Below are 26,823 nucleotides of genomic sequence, written 5' to 3' on the forward strand. Positions count from 1 at the left end.
ACAATTTTTAGCAACATGATTCCATTTGTTGCACTTCGTAATGCCTTTTGCATGACTGTTTATTTAGGTATAGACTACCACTGATTCGTCATATCTATTTGCATTTTCATCTTCAGGTTTGATATCTTGTAGTAGTTTTACTGTTATAGATTCTGTGGTGATACAAACACCACTCTTTTCAAGTCCCACAATCACTGGCTGCTAATGATCAGGTAATTCACTCTTTACTAACTGGTACTTCATTTCATTGAAGTTAAATGCGTTCATGATGATTCTATTGCAATTGTCATCTAACGAATTGCATTTAACTTATTTGGCTGTGATTGACGTTTTAAGCAAACTTGCTCTACTTGCCCCCCACCCACCAGGGGTGTCCAGGCTTCTACGGCCACTTATATGGGAATAATATATCTTGTACACGAAGGTTACAATCAAGAAAAGTGCTTTTTTGTCTCTGTTCTTCCAAGAATATTCTATTTTAGCAGAATTTGAAAGTGAGTTTTCTAAACCACCGCACAGTCTGTCATGGACTAAAAAAAAAAAACTGGATTCCCATGCACAACTTCCATTTTTAAATTTATGAAATGTTGTTTTCTCACCTGGTGCTGGGCTCATAACCTTTTTGTTGCTCTTTTTGGTATTAAAGTGTAAGCTTTGTAAAAGCTCATTTTTATAATGAAAAATAGTATGTGCACTGCAATGACTACACATATACAAACACACAACAACCACAGAGTAACAGTAACAAAAAGAAATAAACAGAAAACTGATGATATCAATTTATTTACATACTCCAACAACACCCAATGACCACAGGAGGGAAATATTTAACACAAATGAGTTGTTAGCTGCAACAAGCGGAAGACGAGCTTTGTTGGTGCTGCATATTTTAGTGATTTTGATTTAGACAAACTCACGTTGCAGTGTTCTTCTTCGGCACACCTGTGTAGAAGTGTGCACAGAATCAGCTAACTGAAAAATCCGTGTAATACACATGTTTATTTATACATAAAAACCAACTTAGAAATTTTCCTTTGTGAAAGACCGTGTTTACAAGATCATGTGTCAATTTAAAGTTCTACATTTGCATATTTTACTGTTTGCATTGCTTCTGAATAGTCTTTCATTGATTGTATCAATACGCATTTGTATTGTGATATAGTGTGAAATTTTGAACACTAACGAGTGCAGCGATAAATTTGTACTGTTATCGTCAATGGTAGACTGAAACTAAATTTTGCTCTTTCAAAATTTTTGAGAACAATATGCCTGTCCTCACTCAAAACAATTGTTGTCTGATTTCATTGTACAGTTGGTGAGAAAGAGTTTAGTTTGAGAATTCTCAGACACTTACAAAACTATATTTTCATAAGTTATTGGTATGAGTGTTTTGGAAACGTAATTTATTTTGTAGCAAATCAGTGTTTGTGGTTCACAGTTCAGCCAAAGAATACATCACCCCTGAATTTCACTGCATATCAATGCAAATAAACATGCATTTTTGAAAATTTTCGGTAGCTACCATTGTCCTTTGCACAACCTATGAGGAATTTGTAGGCCATTGGTTTAGTTACTGTAGCAGATTTCTAACTAACATATTGTGTTACATCTAGTTTTCCCTTAAAGAAGACTAGCCCTATATATTAGCTGCATTTGTCATAAATTAACTCCGTTTTTCAGTTTGCTAAGAACTATAATTAACATCAAAACATTTTTGCACTGCACTAAAAGAAATCTCGTTTTGTATATTTGCTTCAATTCTTACAGGGAATTAGCAACTGTTAAGCTTAACAAATTAAATGATTATCAGTGAGCTTAATTTAAAGTTATTTGTTGACTACCTTGTAATACACTGCACCAGCCAAAATGCTGCCCCGCTGTGAATAGTGTTCTCAAACACGGGGGATTAGTTGGTTGACATTCATAAGCAGATGGAAATCATCCTGGCTATTGTCAAACGATTGGCAGCTGCTCCAAGTCAGTGAGTTGGAAGAGCTCCGAAGAGTCGTGTACCTGTGATACCAGTACCGGAGCTACTTCCTCTCTTATGAATCCTGTCTCCTCTGTAGAAAGTACAGTATCTGTCATTACCCGTCCGCCTTACTGCAAGTGTCATGTCAGTGGTAGATCTAAGCGTCCTGTACGACAGGCACCAAAGAGGACTCAGCGTGTTGTACCGATTCCCCTAATCGACAAGATTGAGGTCTTTCACTGAAACTGAGTCAGTAGGACCCACTTCACCTTTTTTGGGGAAACCCGTTTTGTCTGGTGTCACGAGGAGGCAAACGCAAAAGGGCAGGGATCTATTAATCGTCAACCGTTCAAATGAACGGCGAATGATGGAAATGGCAGCAAGGGACAGCAAAGGACACCAATTGCACTCTGTGTGTATGCTTGGGGCCTCATTCAACATGTTGAAGAGGCTGTTCTGGAAGTCACTGAAGTAGCACGGTACAGCCAATTGCAGATTTTGGTGCGCATTGGAACATACGATGCCTGTCATTTGGGCTCCGAGGTCATTCTCGGGTCGTTCCAGCGACTAGCAGAGAAGATTGAGAAGACCAGCCTCGTCCACGGAGTTTCGACGAAGCTCACTAGTTGCAGCACTGCCCCCAGAGCTCGTCTCGGCCCTTTGGTTCCGAGTCGAGTGAAAGGACCGAACCAGAGACTTCGAAGACTCTGTGACGAGCTAAGTTGCGACTTCCCAGGCTCGCGCCATAGGGTTGAGGACTGTAGAGTCCCCGTAAATAAGTCAGGTGTGCGCTACACACCAGAAGCTGCTGCTCAGATAGCTGACTGTGTGAAATCTCCATCCAATCCAGATAACGATAGCTGTAGGAAAGCCGTAAGTATTAGTGTAAGATCGAAAGAAATGCCTCCCGAGGGAGAGAGTATTAAAACCCTAATGGTAAACTACCAAAGCATTTGCAACAAAGTGCCAGAGTTTCAACCGCTCATGAAAAGCAGTGAAACTCACATAATACTAGATAACGAAAGCTAGTTGAAACCTGAAATTGACAGCAGTGAGATATTTGGGGAAAATTTAAGTACATATTGCATGGGAGATTGGGCAAGACTCAGTATCAGGGTTGAGCATAAAATGATAACTAGATCCTTCTATCGCTAATCAGATTTATCTCCTGCTGTAACCAAAAGCTTTAGAGAAAACCTCAGTTCACTTATACATAGGTTCTCCAATCATACTGTAATTATCTGTGGAGACTTTAATAATCCAACAATTAACTGGGAAAATTACAGTTCGGTTAGTGGTGGGCATGATAATACATCTTGTGAAACTTTACTAAACGTCTTCTCTGAAAATTAACTAGAACAAACAGTTAGGAACCCCACTTGTGATGGAAATATATTGGATCTAATGGCAGATCTGTATATTTTTCTTATATCCACTCTGTTATTACCTATGGAATAATATTTTGGGGAGTCAACAGTAAAAGTATTCAAATAGTTTTCAAGTTACAGAAAAGAGCAATTCGTATAATAGCCAGGAGTGGCAGTAGGGCTCACTGCCTTGAACATTTCCAAAAGCTGGAAATCCTAACTGTCCTCTGTGAACACATTTTTCAAAGTATTATGTAAAAAAAAAAAAAAAAAAATTTATTGACTGCTATGTTAAAAATTCTTTAGTACACAGCTATGAAACTAGAAACCAATACAATCTGCATCTAGAGAGGAAAAATTAAGTTAAAACTCAGCAGAGCTTGTTGCACAATGCCGTTAAATTATGTAATGAACTACCCCAAAATATAAAAGATATTGACACAATTGGACAGTTCAAAACAAAACTAAAAAAAAATTTATTAAATAAAAGTTATTACGCAGTAACGGACTATCTGAATTAAAACATGTAGCGTAATTAAAGTAACCTGCATTGAAATACATGAGGAAATAATTATAATATGAAATCCAGAATTGTACAGTACTATAAGAAATTTACATAAGGATATAAAACTAACGTAAGATAGAATGAGATTTTCACTCTGCAGCGGAGTGGTAGAGCACTTGCCCGCGAAAGGCAAATGTCCCGAGTTTGAGTCTCGGTCCGGCACACAGTTTTAATCTGCCAGGAAGTTTTTAATGTAAGATACTTTAAAAATGTGTGTAAATATTAATTTTATGTGTATAAATTGTAGGTATATTGTATTGTATATGATTTTGCTGACGAAATCCACACAATGTAAATTGTTACATGGATTAATAAAGAAATCAATCAATCAATCAAAAAACAAAGAGATCTGACTTTTTGAGGTTGTACACATTGAAACTGCTATCAGTGACCATGACATGGTTGTGGCAACCATGATTACCAAAGTACAAAGGACAACAAAAACAAGTACAAAGGACAACAAAAACAAGCAGAAAGATACAAATGTTCAGTAAACTAGATAAAAAATCTGTAGTGTCATATCTCAATGAGGAACTTGAAACTTTCAGCACACATCAGGAGCATGTAGAGGAACTCTGGCTCAAGTTTAAAAGAATAGTTCGCGCACTAGAGAAATGTACCCAGTACAACAGTTCATAACAGATGGGAACCTCCATGGTATCCAGTCACTGTAAAGAAACTTCTGAAAGAAACAGAGATTACTGCATAATAGGTGTAAAACGAAGCGTAGGGCTATAGATAGAGATGCCGAATGAAATGCGTTTGGCTGTCAAGGGAGTAATGCGTGATGCCTTTAATGACTACTGTAGCAGAATATTGTCAAGTGGTCTTTCACAGAATCCAAAGAAATTGTGGTCGTATGTAAAGACTGTTAGTAGTACCAATGTTAGTGTCCAGTCCTTAGCGAATGCAACAGCAACTGAAATTGAGGGTAGCAAAGCAAAAGCTGAAATGGTTCTCTCCAATTTCATATGTTCCTTTACAAAGGAAAACTCAAGAATTTAATCCTCGTACCACTGAAAACATGAATGAAATAAGTATTAGTGTCAGTGGCGTTGAGAAGCAGCTGTAACCGTTAACTCTGAACAAAGCTCCAGGCCCTGATAGAATCCCTGTCAGATTCTAAACTGAATTTTGTGATGAATTTGCCCCGCTTCTAACTAAAATTAATTGCACATCCCTCAAACAAAAAAACTGTGCCCGGTTCTTGGAAAAAGACACATGTCACAACTGCCTACAAAAAGGATAGTAGAAGTGATCCGCTAAACTACCAACCAATATGCCTGATATCAATTTGTTGTAGAATCTCGTAATATATTCTGGACTCAAACAGGGTTGCCACAAGTTTCCCCAAGTGAAATTCCCTGATTTCCAGACAAGTTTTAGCATTTTTCCATGACAAATTTTGAGCTTACAAACAGCCCTGTTAGACGAACATCCACAACTGAGCATTATACCCCCCCCCCCCCCAGGCGCGTACTACACGTCCACCGCGTTCAGGGGCCACAGCACAGTTGCGACACCTGAGGATGGGCTTACGAGAACCCGAAACCAGTTGTGATAATAAAAGAACTTTATAACTGAAGCGGTATTTTCAACCTCTAGTATAATGCTCAGTTGTGGATGTTCGTCAGAGGCTAACTCCAGTGTAAGATGGAGTGCACATTGTACAACACCATTTTATTCCCCAGTTTGTCATTCCAGCAATAGTGTTAGAAGCATGATACTCTTAAAAACAAACAAGAAAGCATTATGCCTAGCAGTGGCAATAGGGCTTGTAAAAACTTGAGATTTTCAGTACACAGAACATAAATCTCACAAAATGTCAATAGAAAATGTTGTAGGGAAGGTTAAACAAAACTGCGTTTTACAGCAGGAAACTTAGGAAATGTAACAGATCTATTAAAGAGACAGCCTACACTATGCTTGGCCACCCTCTTTTAAAATACTGCTGCGCAGTGTAGGATCAGTACCAGATAGGACTGACGGAGTACATCAAGAAAGTTCAAAGAAGGGCAGCACATTTGGTATTATCGTGAAATAGGGGAGAGAGTGTCACTGAAATGATACAGGATCTGGGTTGGACATCATTAAAACAAAGGCGTTTTTCGTTGCAGTGGAATCCTCTCACAAAATTTCAATCACCAACTTTTGTCCTCCGAATATGAAAATATTTTGTTGACGCTGACCTACATAGGGAGAAACGATCATCATAATAAAATAAGCGAAATCAGAGCTCACACGGAAAGATGATAGGTGTTCATTTTTTCCGCGTGCTGTACGAGATTGGAACAATAGAGAATTATTGTGAAGGTGGTTCGATGAGCCCTCTGCCGGGCACTTAAATGTGATTTCCAGAGTGTCGATGTGGATGTACATATATATGAGGCGTAAAGTTATGGTGCATTCCAAGGTATGCTAACATGTCAGTGAAAAAAACTGTGTGACACATGGTGATATACCTCCTGTGATTATTATAAATCTACATACAGCAGCAGCAATTTAGAAATGATAAGTTGTTTCTGAAAAAGTTATTCAATATTACATGCTATTCTCAGAGTGCTTGTGTTCTCTGAAGACATATAGGTCATTTAGCTACACTTAATGGCTCACAGTTCTGATGTACTACTTACTGGATACCTCGCTTTATTTGCATCGCCGAGTGATTAATGGAAGCAGCAATGGATGGTCTACTGAAGAAAAATTGTAAATTTTTGGACTCTTGTTTTTACACCCATTCTTCATCAATTTCTGTAATTCTTCCATGTACAGGGTGCCCCATTTTATCTTGACCATCCTAATTAACTGTTTGTGCAGATGCAAATTACAAAATGTCTCAAGCAAAGGCGTCAGGGGGACATCAATCAGCACGATTGCCTTCACTGTAGCTTTGTTTTTTACAAAGATATGAACAGTAGTATGACTTTTTTAAATGACACCCTGTATTTTTTATTCGGTAATTCATTTCCTCTCCTAAAGACCTATTCAACAATGTATCACAGTGTACCATTCACTGAAACACAACTACATTACGTTGACGCTCCCAGCGCTTAGTGCAGGTACTCGGGGTAAGTGCTGTCGTAGACAGAGGATACATGGAAACATAAGTAGAACGCACACCCGTCATTCCGTCAACCATCGTCAGTAGAAGAGTTGTGTGAGCAGAACGTACACCAACGAAGAGAAGGTAGAAATGCTACTCATCTATGGGGAATGTAAGTTATCAGAACAGTAATTGCAACACTGATCTCTTATGTATGGGTACATTTAGCACGGTAGTTTAGTCCTTTCAAATACTGTTGTGTAGAGTAGGCATACAGTAAAGCCTGTCCTTCCTACAAACTGCATCGACATAATGTTTCTTTTATGGTTGTTGTCGAAGGTAGGCCAAATGCTACGCAGGCAGCTGAACTGTGCAGAGAGCGATATCGTGACAAGAACCCACCTGCCCGACGGATGTTTTCTCGTCTTGTTACGACGCTTCAGGAAACTGGAAGTTTCAACCCACGACAACTCAATTGTCGTAGCACTCGCACAGACGAAGCTGCCAAAGTTACTGTTCTCGCTTCCGTTGCTATGAGTCCACACGTGAGCACATGACACCTTGAACATTGGCATTCCTAAAACCAGTGAACATCGTATTCTTGCACATCACTGATTCCATCCTTACCATGTAAACCTACATCAAGAATTGCTTGGGAATGATTTCCAGAATCGTGTACAGTTCAGTCAGTGGGCACAGAAGTAAATGCTTGCCAACCGGAACTTCTTCTCCAATGTTCTGTTTACCGATGAATGTTCTTTCTCAAACAAAGGACAGGTAAATACAAGGAACACGGATTATTGGTCCAGCGACAACCCACGATGGCTTAGACAGGTGGAACATCGGCATCAATGGAGAGTTAACATCTGGTGTGGGATGCTTGGTACTACAATTATTGGTCCTTGTTTCATCAATGGTAGTCTAAACGGCACAATGTATGCCAACTTCCCCAGACAAATTCTTCCTCCTCTTCTGGATGAAGTGCGGCTAAGAACCAGAATGCTTATGTGGTATCAACACGATGGATGTCCAGCACATAATGCCTTATATGCAGGTCGTGTTCTGAACCGAAGGTATCCTGCCAGATGGATTGGTCAAGGAGGAACAGTGACTTGGCCTGCTAGGTCTCCTGATTTAAATCCTCTGGACTTTTTTCTTTGGGGATGCATTTAAAAAGTTGTCTAACATGATATTCCAACAACTCCAGAGGACATACAGGAACATATCGTGCTTGCTTGTAATTCTCTTCAGCAGGCAACAATGGAAGCAGTAAATAATATTTTCATTCAACGAGTGCACCAGTGTATCATTGTCCAGGGTCTCCACTTTGAGCACTTTTGAATGTTCTACTCCTGGGCAATGCTACAGGAGAGTCAAAGTCAATTTTGTGTTATGTTTTTGCTTGGTTTTCATTTGTTTTCTGACAACTCCAGCAAGTGGACAAGTTTGTGATTCCGGGCTCAAAGTCAATGTTGTGTTATGCAATTAATAACGTTGTGTTTCAGTGAATGGTACGCTGTGATACATTTTTGAATATGTCTTTAGGAGAGGACATGAATTACCGAATAAAAAATACAGGGTGCCATTTAAAGAAAGTCTTACCGCTGTTCATATCTCTGTAATAAACAAAGCTATAGGGAAGGCAATCATGCCGACTGATGTCCACCTGATGGCTACAGAACATTTGCTTGAAACATTTTGTACTTTGCATCTGTACAAAGTTATTTAGGGTCGTCAAGACAAATGGGAACACTAACACACTACAAATGTTTTTGCAATTCTGAGGTAGGCTTAGACACCTCACACACTTGCATGTTGGTGTCCGTCTCTGTTTCGTCCCAATTAGATGTTGGAGGAACAGAAATTGCTGTATGCACAACTTTAGTCTGACCAATCATCCTTACCAGCTGTGAGAAGGAACATGAAGTGGCTGATTGAACCATTTATCTGCTGGCTAAGCTCAAGGAGATTTTGTGCCCCTAATGTAAAACTACTGAGCATACTATGAACAACTCTGTCAGTCAGTATGCCAGTAATTACTGCCACGTAATCCGCAGGCTCAAGATTAACAAAAGATACTTCATAAATATATTAATCCATTACACTGTACCCTACATGTATTTAACAGCTAAAGAGAAATGCTGAAATTAATTATGTGTTTTGGCAGAGGATACAAGTTTATTACTTCTGTTTCAAAATGAGGAGCACAAGACTAGCGATTATTGATCTGTGTTGTGGATTATACCGGAGGTTACTGGTTTTTGTATTTATTTCTTGTACAGTATGTTTCTTGGAATGTCACAGAATTTCTAGGGATATTGTTTCATATTCTGATGTTTCAGTTCAGTTGTGATTTGCCTAAACCAACAAATGTGGCTGGATGAAAAACTGGTTATGGTGAAGGACTGATCTGTAGGGTAGACCGAGGTCTGGGTTAGGCTTTAATGTAACAGTTTGGTTGTGGGTTAGCTAAGTCAACAAATGCAACTGGAGAAAAACTGGCTTTGGTGACAGACTGATCTGCAGTATGTGGTGTTTTCAGAATGACCTGATTTCTGAGGTGGTAATTACGCAGGAAGGTAAGAGTAAAGTTTACCAAATATTCTGTTTTATATGACAGCGTTCTATTTATGTTGCCATGTAATTTCACACACAACATCACGACGACATTTACCAAACTGTATTTTTTCCTCAGTTCCACCACCTTGTCTAATCATCCAATCCACGAAGTGTCATACTCACTTCCGATCATTCACCTCGCAAACAATTACCAACTGCAGCAAGCAATGGAAAAACCATCGTACACTGCAAGTGCACTTTCACCCATTTAACAGACCCTAAAAAAATGTCTGAAATGTAAATATTGTACACATTCTGGTGCCATTTTCCTAGTAAGCTATAAAAAAACATACTAAATTTTCAAATAAATCCTGATAGTTACAAGTGCCAGTTATACATAGTACCTTATGTTTGAGAGACCAAGTTGTAAATGGATTTTATCATTTACTGTTCATGTGTCTACGTCAGTTCAGAACCAAAGGGTGTGAAATTTATTGACCTGCACCACAGAATGTGTGCAGTAAATAGCACAAAATGCATAGCATTCTATGTACTGCAGATTAAACTACAATTTCAGCACCTTGGGTCTTCAGTTTTATACGGTGATAATGTATGGTAACAAATAATTATGAGAATGAAGCTATTTTGAAGGAATACACTACGCTTTAGCACCTAAGGTGTGGAGAATAGAAATGCCTCCAAACTTTTTACGTTTAAACAGAACAAATGCTATTAACATTCTACATCTTTATTCTTTATGTCTACATATTTATTTCTCAACATATTCAGCCTGGCAACGAATGCATTTCTCCCAACAAGAGACCAGATTGTTGATACTGTCACAGTAGAATGTTCAACTTTGCTGATGGAGCCACGGCCAGTCTCACCTCTGCTTGCACTGCTCCATCACTATCAAAATGAAGTCCTCGGAGGTGTTCTTTAAGTTCTGGGAACAGAAGAAAATCAGATGGGGCCACATCAGGAGTGTATGGAGGGTGATCAATGACAGTGAACCCGAGGTGATTAATTGTTGCAGATGCTGCAGCACTTGTATGAGGTCTGATATCGTCATGCTGAAGGAGGGAGTATTCCACGTGTGGACAAACTCTTCAAATCCTCGCTTTCAGGTTTCTGAAACGCAGCGACACAGTTACGTTACGCGTCGCTACGTTACGTGGAAAAATTGGTAATCCTCTAGTGGCTGTGGGTTGCAAGTTGAGTCACTGAAGAGGTAATGTTGACCGAGTAATATGCACAATACATAATACTTCAATTGATACTGAGAATGGAATTAACAATTCAGAGACATTACTTTTCACCATGTGAAGCTGCTGCAGGTGTAGTAAACAATAGAACTAAGTTGACACAGTTATAGATTAACTGTGTCATCATCATCATCATCATCATCATCTTTATCATCATCATTTAAGACTGATTATGCCTTTCAGCGTTCAGTCTGGAGCATAGTCCCCCTTAGAAGATTCCTCCATGATCCCCTATTCAGCGCTAACATTGGTGCCTCTTCTAATGTTAAGCCTATTCAAAATCATTCTTAACCGAATCCGGGCGCCTTCTCCTTGGTCTACACCGACTCCTCCTACCCTCTACTGCTGAACCGATGAGTCTCTCGGGTAACCTTGCTTCTCCCATGCGTGTAACATGACCCCACCATCTAAGCCTGTTCGCCCTGACTGCTACATCTACAGAGTTCATTCCCAGTTTTTCTTTGATTTCCTCATTGTGGACACCCTCCTGCCATTGTTCCCATCTACTAGTACCTGCAATCATCCTAGCTACTTTCATATCCGTAACCTCAACCTTGTTGATAAGGTAACCTGAATCCACCCAGCTTTCGCTCCCATACAACAAAGTTGGTCAAAAGATTGAACGGTGCACAGACAACTTAGTCTCGGTACTGACTTCCTTCTTGCAGAAGAGAGTAGATCGTAGCTGAGCGCTCACTGCATTATCTTTGCTACAACTCGCTTTCAGTTCTTTCACTATGTTGCGTCCTGTGAGAATATGCATCCCAAGTACTTGAAACCGTCCACCTGTTCTAACTTTGTTCCTCCTATTTGGCACTCAATCCGTTTATATCTCTTTCCCACTGACATTACTTTCATTTTGGAGATGCTAATCTTCATACCATAGTCCTTACATTTCTGATCTAACTTTGTCATATCATCCAATTTCTTGTTCAATGCAATCTATACTTTGACGTGCTACCCAAAAGTTTCTGAAATTTGTATGAACCACACTTACAAACAGTAGTGCAACCACACAATGCTAGGATTAGTGTAATAAATGTCTTATGTGTCAGTATACTCAGCAGCTTCGATCTAAGTGAACAAGCTAATTGTTGGAAGGCAGTTTTCAATTGTGATGTTTGCTTGTGTTTGTGATTTTGCAATGACTGACCTGAGAGAACAATGTTGCTGAATTACATGTTGTTTCAAACTTGGTAAAACAGCCACATAAATACACAAAATACTAGTGCAAACATTCGGTAATGACACTTTGAGCTAGACACAAACATATGACTAGTTTAAACATTTTAAAAATGACCAGACATCTGCTGATGACAAACTTTCGGGATCATCACCTATTGACATTACACCAGAAAATATCAGTGCGATTGGGAATGCGATTGCGAAAGCTCACAGGCAGGCCCTCCACGATATCCGTAACGTCGGGGTAATATCGCACGGCACAAGTCAGCAGATTCTGTTGGAAAAATTGTACGTGAGAAAGATTGCTGCAAAGTTCATGCCACAACTTTTGAGTGACAATCAGAAAGAGCATAACACATACATCTGTGTGGAACTGAAGGAACTGCTTCACACTCATTAAGATTTTCTTTCTACACTTGTTACAGGTGACAAAAGCTGGGTTTACAGATATGACCCCGAAACTGAACAGCAATCATCCTGGCGGAGCATCCAATCTTCAGATTGCCCACAGAAAGCCCACCAAGTTCAGAGCAACATCAAATCCGTACTGATCTACTTCTCCGATACTGGTAGTATTATTCACAAGGAGTCTGTACTTTGTGGTCAGACAATTAGCGGACAATTGTATCAGGACATCCTGGGGAGGCTGAGGGAGGATGTGAGAAAGAAACATCCAGAGAAATTGTGCAGCAAAGGCTGGGCCCTTCACCATGACACTGTGAGGCCACATAAGGCTTTAACCGTGCAGTAATTTTTGGCAAAAAAACAATATGTTGATTATGTAAGTCTGCAGGCTTTCATGGCCGTTGTCACTGAAGTTAAAATCTTCTGGGTTATTAGGCCGCGTCATGTTTCTTCTAAAATGATCGACGTTTTGACCTCTCTGCTGGGATCTTCCTCAGGATCTTCTGGTGTCCACTACTGCTAGAACACTGTCAGAGACGAGTGTCGCGTCCTCTTATAAAGGGGGGCTTTCACGCGTTCATGTTGGAGAAGTGATAATATTGGTTAAAATTCATATGGCTACCATTGGTGGGCCATAGTCATTGGCTAATATTCCCGCTCTGATCTCCTGTGGATACAATTCCTGAAATTTCGAAGAATGCATCTAATTTCAATAGAGAGGACGGTTATAGGCTTCCGGCATCGTGGCTCCCTGCCATCAAGGAAGTAAATACGCGGCCGTGATGTGTGAGCGGCATAAACAATGCACTGCAAGTCACCTCGGCGGACAATAATATTTTGGGTAAACATTCCCTCTCTCTAGCTCTGTCCATTTCGAATCTAGCCACTGATGATGACCAACCACTAGCAGTAGCAATCATTTCAACCAATAACCCTTCTCCAGCATAAGTGTGGAATAGTGACTTTCTATCCAATGACGATGGGCCGCCAATGGTATCCACAGGAGATGAGCTACCAACACCCCCTCTTCTGCATCAGAGTGGGAATATTAGCCAATGACTATGGCCCACTGATGGTAGCCATATGAATTTTAACCAATACTATCACCTCTCCAACATGAACGCGTGAAAACTCCCCTTTATAAGAGGACGTGACACTCCTCTGTGACAGTGTTCTAGCAGTAGTGGACACCAGAAGATCCTGAGGAAGATCCCAGCAGAGGGGTCAAAACGTCGATCGTTCTACAAGAAACATGATGCGGCCTAATAAACCAGAAGATTTTAACTTCAACATGGTGATGATGACGATGATCGTATGGCATTGTTGGCTCGGAGGCCCCATGCGGGGAAGTTCGGCCGCCGTTTCGCAAGTCCTTTATAGTTGACAGTTCGGCGACTTGCAAGTCAATGATGATGATGAAATGATGATGAAAGACACACAAAACCCAGTCATCACGAGGCAGAGAAAATCCCTAGCCCCACTAGGAATCAAACCCGGGACCCCGTGCGCAGGAAGTGAGAATGCTACCGCAAGACCACGAGCGGCGGACTTCAACATGGTGATTCTTCCTCTTCCACCATATTCACCCAACTTAGCTCCGTGTGATTCCTTTCTCTCTCTCAGGTTTAAAATGAAGTCAAAAGGAAGCAAGATTTGACATGTATAGTAGATTCAAGTGGAATCGTAAGTGGTGTTGAACACGCTGACTAAAAATTACTTTCAGGGTGCATTCCGTTTGTGGCAGAAGTGCTGAGTTCAGTGTTTGAGCTCCTGAGAAAACTACTTTGAAGGTGGTGCTAGTGAACAGAAATCTTCTATTATGTGATTGTATTTGGTGTTAGAGTTCGGAAACTGTCGAGTAGCGCCTCATACTACAATGAAGAGCCAAAGAAACTGCTACACCTGCCTAATATCGTGTAGGGCCCCACAGGCATGCAGAAGTGTTGCAACATGACATGGTGTGGACTCGACTAATGTCTGAAGTAGTGCTGGATGGAATTCTCACCATGAATCCTGCAGGGCTGTCCATAAATCCATAAGAGTACGAGATGGTAGAGATCTCTTCTGAACAGCACATTGCAAGGCATCCCAGATATGCTCAATAATGTTCATGTCTGGGGAGTCTGGTAGCCAGCAGAAGTGTTTAAACTCATAAGAGTGCTCCTGGAGCCACTCTGGATGTGCGGGGTGTCGCATTGTCCTGCTGGAATTGCCGAAGTCCGTCGGAATGCACAATGGACGTGAAAGGACGCACGTGATCGATCACACATGATGTTTGCGTACGTGTCACCTGTCAGAATCATATCTAGATGTATGAGGGGTCCCAATATCGCTCCAACTGCACAAGCCCTCGCCCCCCCCCCCCCCCCCCCCAATCACAGGGCCTTCACCAGCTTGAACAGTACCCTGCTGAAATGCAGGCTCCATGGATTCGTGAAGTTGTCTCCATACCCGTACACATCCAGCCGCTCAATACAATTTTAAACAAGACTTGTCTGACCATCAACAGTCCAATGTCTTCGTGTTGTGAAGTCATCAGTCATCAAGGATACAAGAGTGGACTATATCGATGATGTTCCATTGAATGGTTCGCACGCTGGAATTGTTGATGGCCCAGCACTGAAATCTCTAACAATTTGCGGAAGGGTAGATTTGCTGTTTTACCACATTCCTGATATTCAAAGTACACTAGTGAAATGATAGTATGGGAAAATCCCCATTTCACCGCTACCTCGGTGACACTGTGTCCCATCACTCATGTGTCATCTATAACACACCACATTCAAACTCACCTGAATCTTGATAACCTGCCTTTGTAGCAGCAGTAACCGATCTAACAACTGCACCAGCCACTTGTTGTCTTATATAACTATTGCTGACTGTAGCAAAGAATTCTGCCTGTTTACATATCCCCATATTTGAATATGCATGCCTATACCAGTTTCTTTGGTGCTCCAGTGTATATAAAGTCACTGTTTAGCTGTGTGTGTGTGTGTGTGTGTGTGTGTGTGTGTGTGTGTGTGCGTGTGTGTGTGTGTGTAAAAAAAAAAAAAAAAAAAAACTGACTGATTTACTTCGCATTTCTATATAATACTGTACTAAACACTGAGAGAGAGAGAGAGAGAGAGAGAGAGAGAGAGAGAGAGAGAGAGAGAGAGGGAGGGAGGGGGGTGGGAGGAGGATATCAAAAATCTTGAAAAGCTATTGACTGATTTCCTTCAAATTTTTACACAATACACTAATAAAGCTTCAGACAGACATAGGCCATATATATGTTTTAAACAACAATGTAAAGGTTTCCTGTTAAAACTAAACCTGATAAGAAAATGCTGTGCATAAAAATGTGTGAAATTTTTTTTCTTTCATGCAGTTTTATGTATGATAGCACGACATGTAAGCCATTAAACAAATTGTTTCTCCCATATATTTTCTTACTCCCTATATATAATGTTAAAGAAAAATTGTATATACACAAAAATGCGCTGTTTTGTTTTCTTTCTCACCACTGATTTTATAGAAAACAGGGAACATGTAATTACGGGTTCTGGTTTGTGGTTAGAATACTACTATAGAATCTGAATCATTAGAAGCTTTGCAATCCTACCTGTTCACAGATTAAAACTATGTGAAATATTGTCACTAAAGCTGTTATCCTCCCAGATCCAACCGATTTACCAATTCATTTTAAGCTATTTCAATTTGCTACAACGTTTAGTTTGCAATAACAATAAACAGGGCTTCAGGTCAGAGAGAGAGAGTGAGAGAGCAGAGAAAAGCAGAAGGATAGAGTGAGTGAGGGGGTCGGTGGGGGGCTGGGGAATGTTCATAGGGGGAAGGAAGGAGGACAAAGAGAGGGCAGAGGAGGAACTGAAGAGAGAGACAAGGGAGGATGAGATGGACAGAGATAAGAGGGAGGAAGTGACTTCCAAGAAGGGGAGTGGGGGAAAGGTAAGATGGGCGGGGAATAGGGGTAGGAGGATGTGGCCAGCAATGGAGGGGGGAGGAGGGGGGAAGGAGAGTAGGGTGTATATCCAATTCCCACACATATTTAGCAACTGCGAAGCATTGTCAGTTTTGCTGGTTTGCTTATAAATTTTGAGTAAATGTACGCTTGGAAATAATTACGCCTCTGTCTCATGTTCTTGTCTCGTTTCGTCCTGACAAATAATTACGCAAAATCTCATCTTCAGTGTCTGATACTATAGCTATTTTTAACTACTCATTAAATCTACCCTCCAGATTACCTCTCTAACCCAGCCTGAAGTGAGCTGATAATTTATTCCAAGTTAATGCTTCAGTTCAGCATTATCCCACATGGGCACAATACATTTACAGCACTGTTCCGAGAACAAATGTTAACTGGCTGTTATTCTGATTTTGTACAAACACAGGTGTCTTTGATCAGTTTGGCTGCACCATAAATGCTGCCAGTAATGACTGATGACATTCGATTTCTACCGTTACAGCTACTCACTTCAGCCACCGTAATGGCTGTGAATAAATTATACCTACTGGCCTACATTATGATGAACATAAAAAAGTGAAATTTAGCCGAATTAAACCAGGTGATGCTGAAGGATGTGGGACTAGGAAACTACACTAAAATTAGTAGATGAGTTCCGCTGTTTTGGGAGCAAATTAACTGACAATAGGTGATCAGAAAGTTAGCTGTCAGCCAACAAGGCCACAAAAATTGACAAAAACACATGTGCACGCACACACACGCACACACACACACACACACACACACACACACACACACACAACCAGTCTGCGGTGGATGGAGCCAGACTCAGCGTCTTCACTATATAGTGAATAGCAACTATTCCTTTTTTTTATAATATTGTTACATTCCATTCTGAATTTTCCATTGTTTGATGATGGGTGAAGTAGAGAGGCTGTAAAATGCAGACTGGCAATAACAAGAGAAGCATCTCTGGAAAAGCATTCAGTAACTTTATAAATAAGGCATGAAGACAAACGATAGGATGTTGTATTAATTTGAGAGGATCACATGCTTTTCTCATGGTCAGTCATATGCAGCTCGCTCTAGGGGTGGGAAATCCAAAGAATTTATGTATCTACTCACCAAATAACAAGGTGACACATGAAGTTCATAAGCAATTATTGTGATAGAATATGCTAAGTATGATATATAATGATAACAAAGCCAAGTTTTCTTTCATTACATTAAATATAGCTGTATTGAAAATATGATGATTTAGTATAGCTTTATAATTTCTGTGTTTAAATGTAGATTATTTTAGGATAAAAAAAATCAACTGCCAATGGCTGGTTTTCACGTCGGGTGCTCCCTTTGTTCCCCTGTTGTGTACTATAGCGACTGTGCGGTGGTAATTTTTGTGTTTCTAGAGATATGAGTTGTCTCTGATGAACACTCACCATCGAGGACAAAATACTGGGTTCTAAGTAACAGTACCCAGAATGTTCTAAGTAACAGAATCCAGGATGTTGTCATCGACAGTGACTATCAGAGACAAGGGTATCATCAGGAGTGCCCCATGGAAGTATGACAGAACTGCTCTTATTTTCTACATAGTCTACGTAAATGATATGGTGGATAGTGTTGGCAGCAATCTGCGAATGTTTGTCGATGATGCTGTGGTGTACAGTAAGGTGTCATCATAGAGCAGCTGAAAGAGGGTAGAAGATGACATAGACAAAATTTCTAGCTGGTGTGAAAAATGGCAGCTAGCTTCAAATGTAGATAAATGTGAGTTACTGCAGGTGAGTAGGAAAAACAAACCCATTATGTTCGAATACGATATTACTAGTGTGCTGCTACACACAGTTACCCCAGGAAAAGTTTGAGATTTATCTATGTTTCAAATTCTGAAGGTGGCAGGGGTAAAATATAGGGAGCGAAAGGCTACTTATAATTTGTACAGAAACCAGATGGCAGTTATAAGAGTCGAGGGACATGAAAGAGAAGCAGTGGTTGGGAAGGGAGTGAGACAGGGTTGTATCCTCTCCCCGATGTTATTCAATCTGTATATTCAGCAAGCAGTAAAGGAAACAAAAGAAAAATTCGGAGTAGGCATTAAAATCCATGGAGAAGAAATAAAAACTTTAAGGTTCGCCGATGACATTGTAATTCTGTCAGAGACAGCAAAGGACTTGGAAGAGCAGTTGAACGGAATGGATAGTGTCTTGAAAGGAGGGTATAAGATGAACATCAACAAAAGCAAAATGGCAATAATGGAATGTAGTCGAATTAAATCGGGTGATGCTGAGGGAATTAGATTAGGAAATGAGACATTTAAAGTAGTAAAGGAGTTTTGCTATTTGGGGAGCAAAACAACTGATGATGGTCGAAGTAGAGAGGATATAAAACGTAGACTGGCAATGGCAAGGAAAGCGTTTCTGAAGAAGAGAAATTTGTTAACATCGAGTATAGATTTAAGTGTCAGGAAGTCGTTTCTGAAAGTATTTGTATGGAGTGTAGCCATGTATGGTAGTGAAACGTGGACGATAAATAGTTTGGACAAGAAGAGAATAGAAGCTTTCGAAATGTGGTGCTACAGAAGAATGCTGAAAATTAGATGGGTAGATCACATAACTAATGAGGAGGTACTGAATAGGATTGGGGAGAAGAGGAGTTTGTGGCACAACTTGACTAGAAGAAGGGATCGGTTGGTAGGACATTTTCTGGGGCATCAAGGGATCACCAATTTAGTACTGGAGGGCAGCGTGGAGGGTAAAAATCGTAGAGGGAGTCCAAGAGATGAATACACTAAGCAGATACCGAAGAATGTAGGCTGCAGTAGGTACTGGGAGATGAAGAAGCTTGCACAGGATAGAGTAGCATGGAGAGCTGCATCAAACCAGTCTCAGGACTGAAGACCACAACAACAACAACTATGTTATTGAGCTTCTATGAATATTTCTGAATGTTAACAACAGCTTTTTAACATTCTAAAATATTCTCAAATTTTGTAGAACGTTCCTGATTTTTTTAAACATTCTCAATAGTCTATAGGCCTAAAAAAATGACTGGCAGAGTACTTAATTCCAAATTAGGTATTGTTGAATACTTCAGTGGATTTAAGAGCACCAGGGATACTTTCTGAATGGCATGTTGCCATTTTCATAATTTGTTGCATGATCATTTTCTGGGTGGCATACTAAAATTGCTATGATTTGTTAAATGTTCATTTTTACTATGCTCTTTAATGTTCTCGAGTCATCTGGCATGTTTCCAGAACACAAATGAAAATAACAACCATGCAAAGTAAGTTTTTTTTTTTCAGCTAGTCTAACATCAATTTAATTGTTTGAAAGTCGTTTTTGAAGGTAGTTATCTGGAGTGTAGACTCTTATGGAAGGAAACTGTGGACAATAGGCAGCTAATTAAGAAGAGAATAAGTTTTGAAACATGATCATACAGAAAAATACTGAAGAGTAGATGGGTACATCTAATAACTAATGCAGAGGTTCAGCGTTGAACTGGGGAAAAAAGAAATCTATGTGACAATTTCACCAAAACAAGAGTACTCGTCGATAAGAAATGTCCTGAAAGAATCATCAATATGGTAATGCAGGAAATGACGTGGATAAAAATTGTAGAGAGACCGAGAAATGAATATAGTAAGCAGGTTCGAATGTCTGTAGGTTGAAGTCCTTATTCAGAGGACGGCCTGAACAAGATAGAACAGCACAGATAGCTGTGTCAAACCAGTCTTTGGACTGAAGGTAATACACCACTGTTGATCAATTCATTCAATTAGATTCTCATTAACACACTACCAGGATAAATCAAATACCAACATAAACTCATTAATAATGGAAATTACATTGATGCAATACAACTGTTATATCTTCTGCATTATCAACTCTTTGTAGCCACAAAAACTGTGGAAATCTTTTGCTCACCTCTTGTTCAACTAACCTGCAACATAAGTATTACCCACAGCCTCCTTATCCCCATCATCATGCAAACAAGTTCTTTCCAAATCTTAGCAGTATATTTTCGAGTCCTACATCCATTTTATGAACACTTCCCAGTCACAGTACACTTGCAAGTATAAACATACATTCCATTATATATAGGAGCCTATTTATTGTCTTCACAAACTAAACATTATTTCCACCAAAATCTAAATATATGATTTGTGTAAACATATCATCTATAGAGGTCCAGTCTTACCTCTGTTACATCATTATCCGATTCCATGATGTACAAGGAGGGTTCTTTTATTGAAGCGACATCACAACTGCACAGACGAGATCACCTACAAGAATATTCAGTTCGTATTAATGACTGTATCCCCACACACACAAAGCTAGCAGTATAAGTACCCGAACAACGGAAATTATCGCTAAAACTTTGTTAGAATTAAAAATTACTAGACACAGTCGTATCTTTCTAAAACAGTTACTGTGATTAAATGACACAAATTTTCCATTGTCTATGTAAATTATGAAATAAAAACAGTATTTACTGTCAATTTCATATCCCGTTTTTACAGACTGGCAAACTAATAGAGAAAAAAAACTGCAGCACATAATACCTGGTATTGTGTGTTTTTCACAGTCTAGCAAGCTGGTTTATAATTCCGCCAATTATTATTAATCAACTCGAATAAAAAACAGGTCATGGGTATTAAAGGGAAATCAACAACATTACAAGACCTACCGTAAAACGCAACATAACCAAACGAGAAGTTCGCTGCTTAACAATGCCCAATAAAAATAAAATATATGACTAGCGACTACAATGTTGCAGTCACGAATGTTCGCTCAGAAAATGAACACCTAAATTTGCTATACTTTTCGGCTTAGGAGGAGGAAATGCGAAAAAATTTACCGAATAGAAAATGAAATCATCACACGTTTTCACGAAGTTATGCACTTCCTAATCAACTTACGTTCTGCTTTTTCTAGGCCCTTCGCCTGAATAAAAACATAAACTCAAAAGATTTATTTGTTCATTTAAGTCTTCATTATCCATTAAAAATTCGCTAAATATTTTTTGTTCATGCAATATGACACTTCTCGACGCACATCATAGATACTATTGCAATATTTACGCTCGTTGCAAATACCAACCTGCAAATTGTTGACGTAAGCAACTCCACCTAATGCGTAGACGTCCGTATTATAGCCGTAATCGAATAGTGTTACAGTGTATCGCGACAATATGCACCGAGATTCATGGAACCAGAAATTTGGCATCACGTACGTGTAATAACCAACCTCTTTCTGTTGCCAGACGCCACGCAGTAGTAGAGCATCAGTGTGTGTTAGATTCAAAAAATGCTGACAGCAGCATCAGCATTCCTGGAATTCTGACAGCACTGCATCCGGACAGTTTCACCACAGTCTGTGTTTCACCAAGGCCATTACATCACGTCACTGCCCTGTGAAGGACATCCTCAACCCGCGCTCCACACCTTACACGCATCACGGGAGCTCTCAAATTAATTTGCATGTGTTACTTTTCAAACAATTAACCGCAGTCGCTGCTGACTGCGGGTCTGCAGTTTTGCAGAGATGAGCTGGCAAAGCCTGCGATTGTGACGTCACAATCATAACAAGCGCGGTTTTTACGTACACGTGTGACAACTGCCAAAAACCTCTTTCAAGTTATTATAACTAGTATGTATGATGTTTGTAATTGTACTATAACGCATTTTAATGCATATGCACATTGTAAGAATGGACGCACTTACACATCAGACAATTCTGTTTTGGCTGGTCATCTGCATATTGGTTTTTCCTATCAATTTTAACAGTTTCCCAAAAGGCGCCCTACCAGTCTGCCAATTTTATCAATTTCCAGATCTGATGGGCTGTTGTACCAATTTTCAGCCAGTTTACCACTTTCTGGATTTGGCTACTTATCAAATTTCCAATTTTACAAACAAGTTTTAGGAATTTCCAGTTTGGCATCGTACCAAGTTGCCAATTTTATGTCCAGTTTTAACAATTTCAAGATCTGGCATCCTACCAATTTACAAATTATACATCCAGTTCACCAGTTTTTGGATTTAGTGTACTACCAAATTGCCAATTTTACAATCAGTTTTACCAATTCCTAGATTTAGTGACCTAACAAATCAGCAAATCCACAGTCAGTTTACCAATTTTCATATTTAGTGCCCTACCAAGTTGGCAATTTTACGACCAACTTTACCAATTTACAGATTTGGCGCCATAGCAATTGGCCAGTTGTGCAAGCAATACTATCAATTAAAAAAAAAAGTGCAACTGGTAGTTACCAGACAATGCTGCTGCAAGCTCAATTGCTAGTACTTTATAAACTGCAGGTGTGTGTGTGTGTGAGGGGGGGGGGGTTCTTGATTGGTAGGGTTGAAGTGACAGCAGTCATGGTCCACAGGATTTCTTTCCAGCCTGTCAGACTTGCTGTTATTCGGCAAAATCAGATAAATGCTAGAAAACTACTGCTGTTTACGAATATGTACAGTTTGATTGCAAGTGTATTTAAACATGTGAATGTGAGCCTAGCACCGCACTGTGACTTTGAGATGGTAACTGAAGCATAGAATGTTCAACATCTTGGTACTAGACCGCTGTACGTGAATGAGACTGTCTGTATAGTATGACAGAGTCAACTGATGTTCATATGTTTGTTCAACACACATTCTGCTCACATTTTTGCATTTCCATACTATGTGCATTTCTGTTCTAGTCCCATCTGCCACCATGTAAGTACTGAGAATGCTATAGCTACCTGTGAAAAGTATGTACACAGTATTATTATCTATGACAGACACATCTTAAGTTAGCTGTGAGTGCTATCTGGTGTCGTACATCCACCAGCTGTGCACTGTTTCTTGCTGACACACTTCTTGCTGAAACAGACACAGTTGCACCTTCCACTAGACATAAAGCGTGAACGTGGCGCAGCTTCACAGCACACACAAACTACTCAGAATACTCAAAACTTGAAATCTGTGAGACAAATGGAATTGCTTAATCTATATAAAACGAAAGCTAGTATCTGATCCCTAGTGAGTAAGACAGGAACTGAAATTGAGGATAACGAAGCACAAGATGAAATGCTTAACTTCATTTTCAAATGTTCTTTTACAAAGGAAAACATATGAAAATTGCCCCAATTTAATCCTTGTACCAATGAAAAGTGAATGAAATGAGTATTAGTGTCAGTGGTGTTGAGAAATAGCTGAAAATATTAAAATTGAACAAAGCTCGAGGACCCAATAGAATTCCTGTCAGATTCCATCCTGCATTTGGTGCTGAGTTAGTCCCTCTGCTAACTATAATCTGTCATAAATCCTTTGAACAAAGAACCATGCCCAATTCTTGGAAAAAAGCACAGGTCACACACATCTACAAGAAGGGTAGTAGAAGCGATTGACAAACCTACCATTTAATTTGCATACCAATTTGTTGCAGAATCGTAGAACATATTCTGAGCTCAAACATAATGATGTATCTTGCACAGAATGACCTCAGTGCCAACCAATGCCGATTCCAAAACCATTGATCACATGAAACTCAACTTGCAGTTATCTCACATGATGTAATGGATGGTTTGGATCAAGGCAGTCAGGTAGATTCAGTATTTCTTGATTTCCAGAAAACCATTTGACTCAGTACCTCACCTATGCTTGGTGTCAAAAGTACGATGATACGGGATGTCAAGTGAAATCTGTGACTGGATGAGGACTTTTTGGTAGTGAGGACACAGCACGTTATCTCAGATGGTGAGTCATCATCAGATGTAGAAGTAACCTTAGGTGTGTCCCTGGGAAGTGTGTTGGGACCCTTGCTGTTGATGTTGTATATTAATGACCTGCCAGACAATATTAATAGTAAACTCAGACTTTTTCGCAGATGATGCAGTTATCTATTATGAAGCTGCATAAATATTCAGCCAGATCTTGATAAGATTTCAAGGTAGTGAAAAGACTGGCAACTTAATTTAAATGTTCACAAAATGAAAAAACAAAAACAAAAAATTAAAAAAACATATTAGCGTATAACTATAATATCAGCAAATCACTGTTGGGATCAGCCAGCTTATACAAATACCTGGGTGTAACACTTTGTAGGGATATGAAATTGAATGGTCGCATAGACGTAGTTGTGGATAAAGCAGATGGTAGACTTCATTTTATTGGTAGAATACTAGGGAAGTGCAATCAGTTTACAAAGGAGATTTCTTACAAATCACTTGTGCAACTGGTTCTAGAATATTGCTGAAGCATGTGGGACCCATACCAGATAGTACTAACAGTGGATATTGAATGTATACAGAGAAGGGCAGCATGAATGGTCACAGGTTTATTTGATCTGTGAGAGAGTGTCACAGAGATTTTGAAGGAATGGAACAAGCAGACTCTCGAAGACAGACATAAACTATCCCAAGAAAGTCTATTAACAAAGTTTCAAGAACTGGCTGTAAATGATGACTCTAGGAGTATACTACAGGGTGTACATAAAGTCTGGGAACAAATTCAATTATTTATTGCACAAGAACTAAACATTGTACAGATGTCATACATACTGCATTTTAAAGAGAAACTTGGAAAGTTTTTTGTACAAACATTCAATATGCAAACCGTGAGTGGCCCGGCAGACGTCAATAAGGTAATCAAATTCTTGCCATACCCGTCCCAGCATGGCATCGTCGACTGTGGCAGTCGCTTCCCGTATTCTCTTCCGGAGCTCTGCTATGTCATGTAGTAGAGGCTGTGCATATGCCAGGTCTTTAATGCATCCCCATAGAAGAAAAGTCATATAGAGTGAGATCTGGTGATCGGGGAGGCCATTTAGTGAAACAGCTCACTCCACACCTGAACTCGCCATGTTTGTGAGTAGCACTGCCTATCAGCAAATTACCAAACTGCACTACAGTGGTATACATGAAAATAAAACTTTGAGTGTTTCTCTTCAAAATTACATATGTATGATATCTGTACAATGTTTGGTTCTTGTGCAATAAATAATGAAAGTGTTCCTGGACTTTATGTACACCCTGTATAATCCGCGATGTATTACTCATGTAGGGGTGAAGACGGATAAGATTAGAATAATTATTGCAAGTACAGATGCACTGAAACAGTCATTCTTCCTGTGCTCCATATGTGACTGGAATGGGAAGAAATCCTAATAACTGATACTTTGGGACGTATCCTCTCCCATCCACCTCATGGTGGTTTGTAGATTATAGATGTAGATGTAGAAATGTCCTGACTGATTCACTGACTCCCCACTGGCCAGACCAAGTAGCGAAGAATAGAAATCTGAAATTTGGAGATATTGTTGTTGTTGTGGTCTTCAGTCCTGAGACTGGTTTGATCCAGCTCTCCATGCTACTCTATCCTGTGCAAGCTTCTTCGTCTCCCAGTACCTACTGCAACCTACATCCTTCTGAATCTGCTTGGTGTATTCATCTCTTGGTCTCCCTCTACGATTTTTACCCTCCATGCTGACCTCCAATACTAAATTGGTGAGTCCTTGATGCCTCAGAACATGTCCTACCAACCGATCCGTTCTTCTAGTCAAGTTGTGCCACAAACTTCTCTTCTCCCCAATCCTATTCAATACCTCCTCATTAGTTATGTGATCTACCCATCTAATCTTCAGCATTCTTCTGTAGCACCACATTTCGAAAGCTTCTATTCTCTCCTTGTCCAAACTATTTATTATCCACGTTTCACTTCCATACATGGCTACACTCCATACAAATACTTTCAGAAACGAATTCCTGACATTTAAATATATACTCGATGTTAACAAATTTCTCTTCTTCAGAAACACTTTTCTTGCCATTGCCAGTCTACATTTTATATCCTCTCTACTTTGACCATCATCAGTTATTTTGCTCCCCAAATAGCAAAACTCCTTTATTACTTTAAGTGTCTCATTTCCTAATCTAATTCCCTCAGCATCGCCCGACTTAATTCAACTACATATCATAATCCTCATTTTGCTTTTGTTGATGTTCATCTTATATCCTCCCTTCAAGACACTATCCATTCCGTTCAACTGCTCTTCCAAGTCCTTTGCTGTCTCTGACAGAATTACAATGTCATCGGCGAACCACAAAGTTTTTATTTCTTCTCCATGGATTTTAATCCCTACTCCGAATTTTTCCTTTGTTTCCTTCACTGCTTGCTCAATATACAGATTGAATAACATCGGGGAGAGGCTACAACCCTGTCTCACTCCCTTCCCAACCACTGCTTCCCTTTCATGTCCCTCGACTCTTATAACTGCCATCTGGTTTCTGTACAAATTGTAAATAGCCTTTCGCTCCCTGTATTTTACCCCTGCCACCTTCAGAATTTGAAAGAGAGTATTCCAGTCAACATTGTCAAAAGCTTTCTCCAAGTCTACAAATGCTAGAAACATAGGTTTGCCTTTCCATAATCTAGCTTCTAAGATAAGTCGTAGGGCCGGTATTGCCCCAAGTGTTCCAATATTTTTACGAAATCCAAACTAATCTTCCC

At 39.7% G+C, this 26,823-nt stretch overlaps 1 protein-coding gene across 3 annotated transcripts in view; it reads right to left on the bottom strand.

The window, feature by feature from the left end:
- LOC124720416 overlaps nt 1–21,692 on the bottom strand; it is a 331,791-nt gene extending 310,099 nt beyond the window's left edge. For 2 of the 3 annotated variants that reach the window (XM_047245767.1, XM_047245765.1), the window contains exons 1-2: nt 21,250–21,383; nt 20,529–20,613 (exon numbers count right to left, since the gene is read on the bottom strand). In XM_047245767.1, coding sequence (XP_047101723.1) covers nt 20,529–20,555 — 27 coding nt within the window. In that variant the 5' untranslated portion in view covers nt 20,556–20,613; nt 21,250–21,383. Of the gene's footprint in view, nt 1–20,528; nt 20,614–21,249; nt 21,384–21,577 lie in introns of those variants that run through there. The other variant, XM_047245766.1, reaches the window with a different exon arrangement.
- Nucleotides 21,693–26,823: the final 5,131 nt, after the last annotated feature.

This window comes from Schistocerca piceifrons, chromosome 11 (genome assembly GCF_021461385.2).
Source record: "Schistocerca piceifrons isolate TAMUIC-IGC-003096 chromosome 11, iqSchPice1.1, whole genome shotgun sequence".
In the NCBI taxonomy this organism is placed as follows: Eukaryota; Metazoa; Arthropoda; class Insecta; order Orthoptera; family Acrididae; genus Schistocerca; species Schistocerca piceifrons.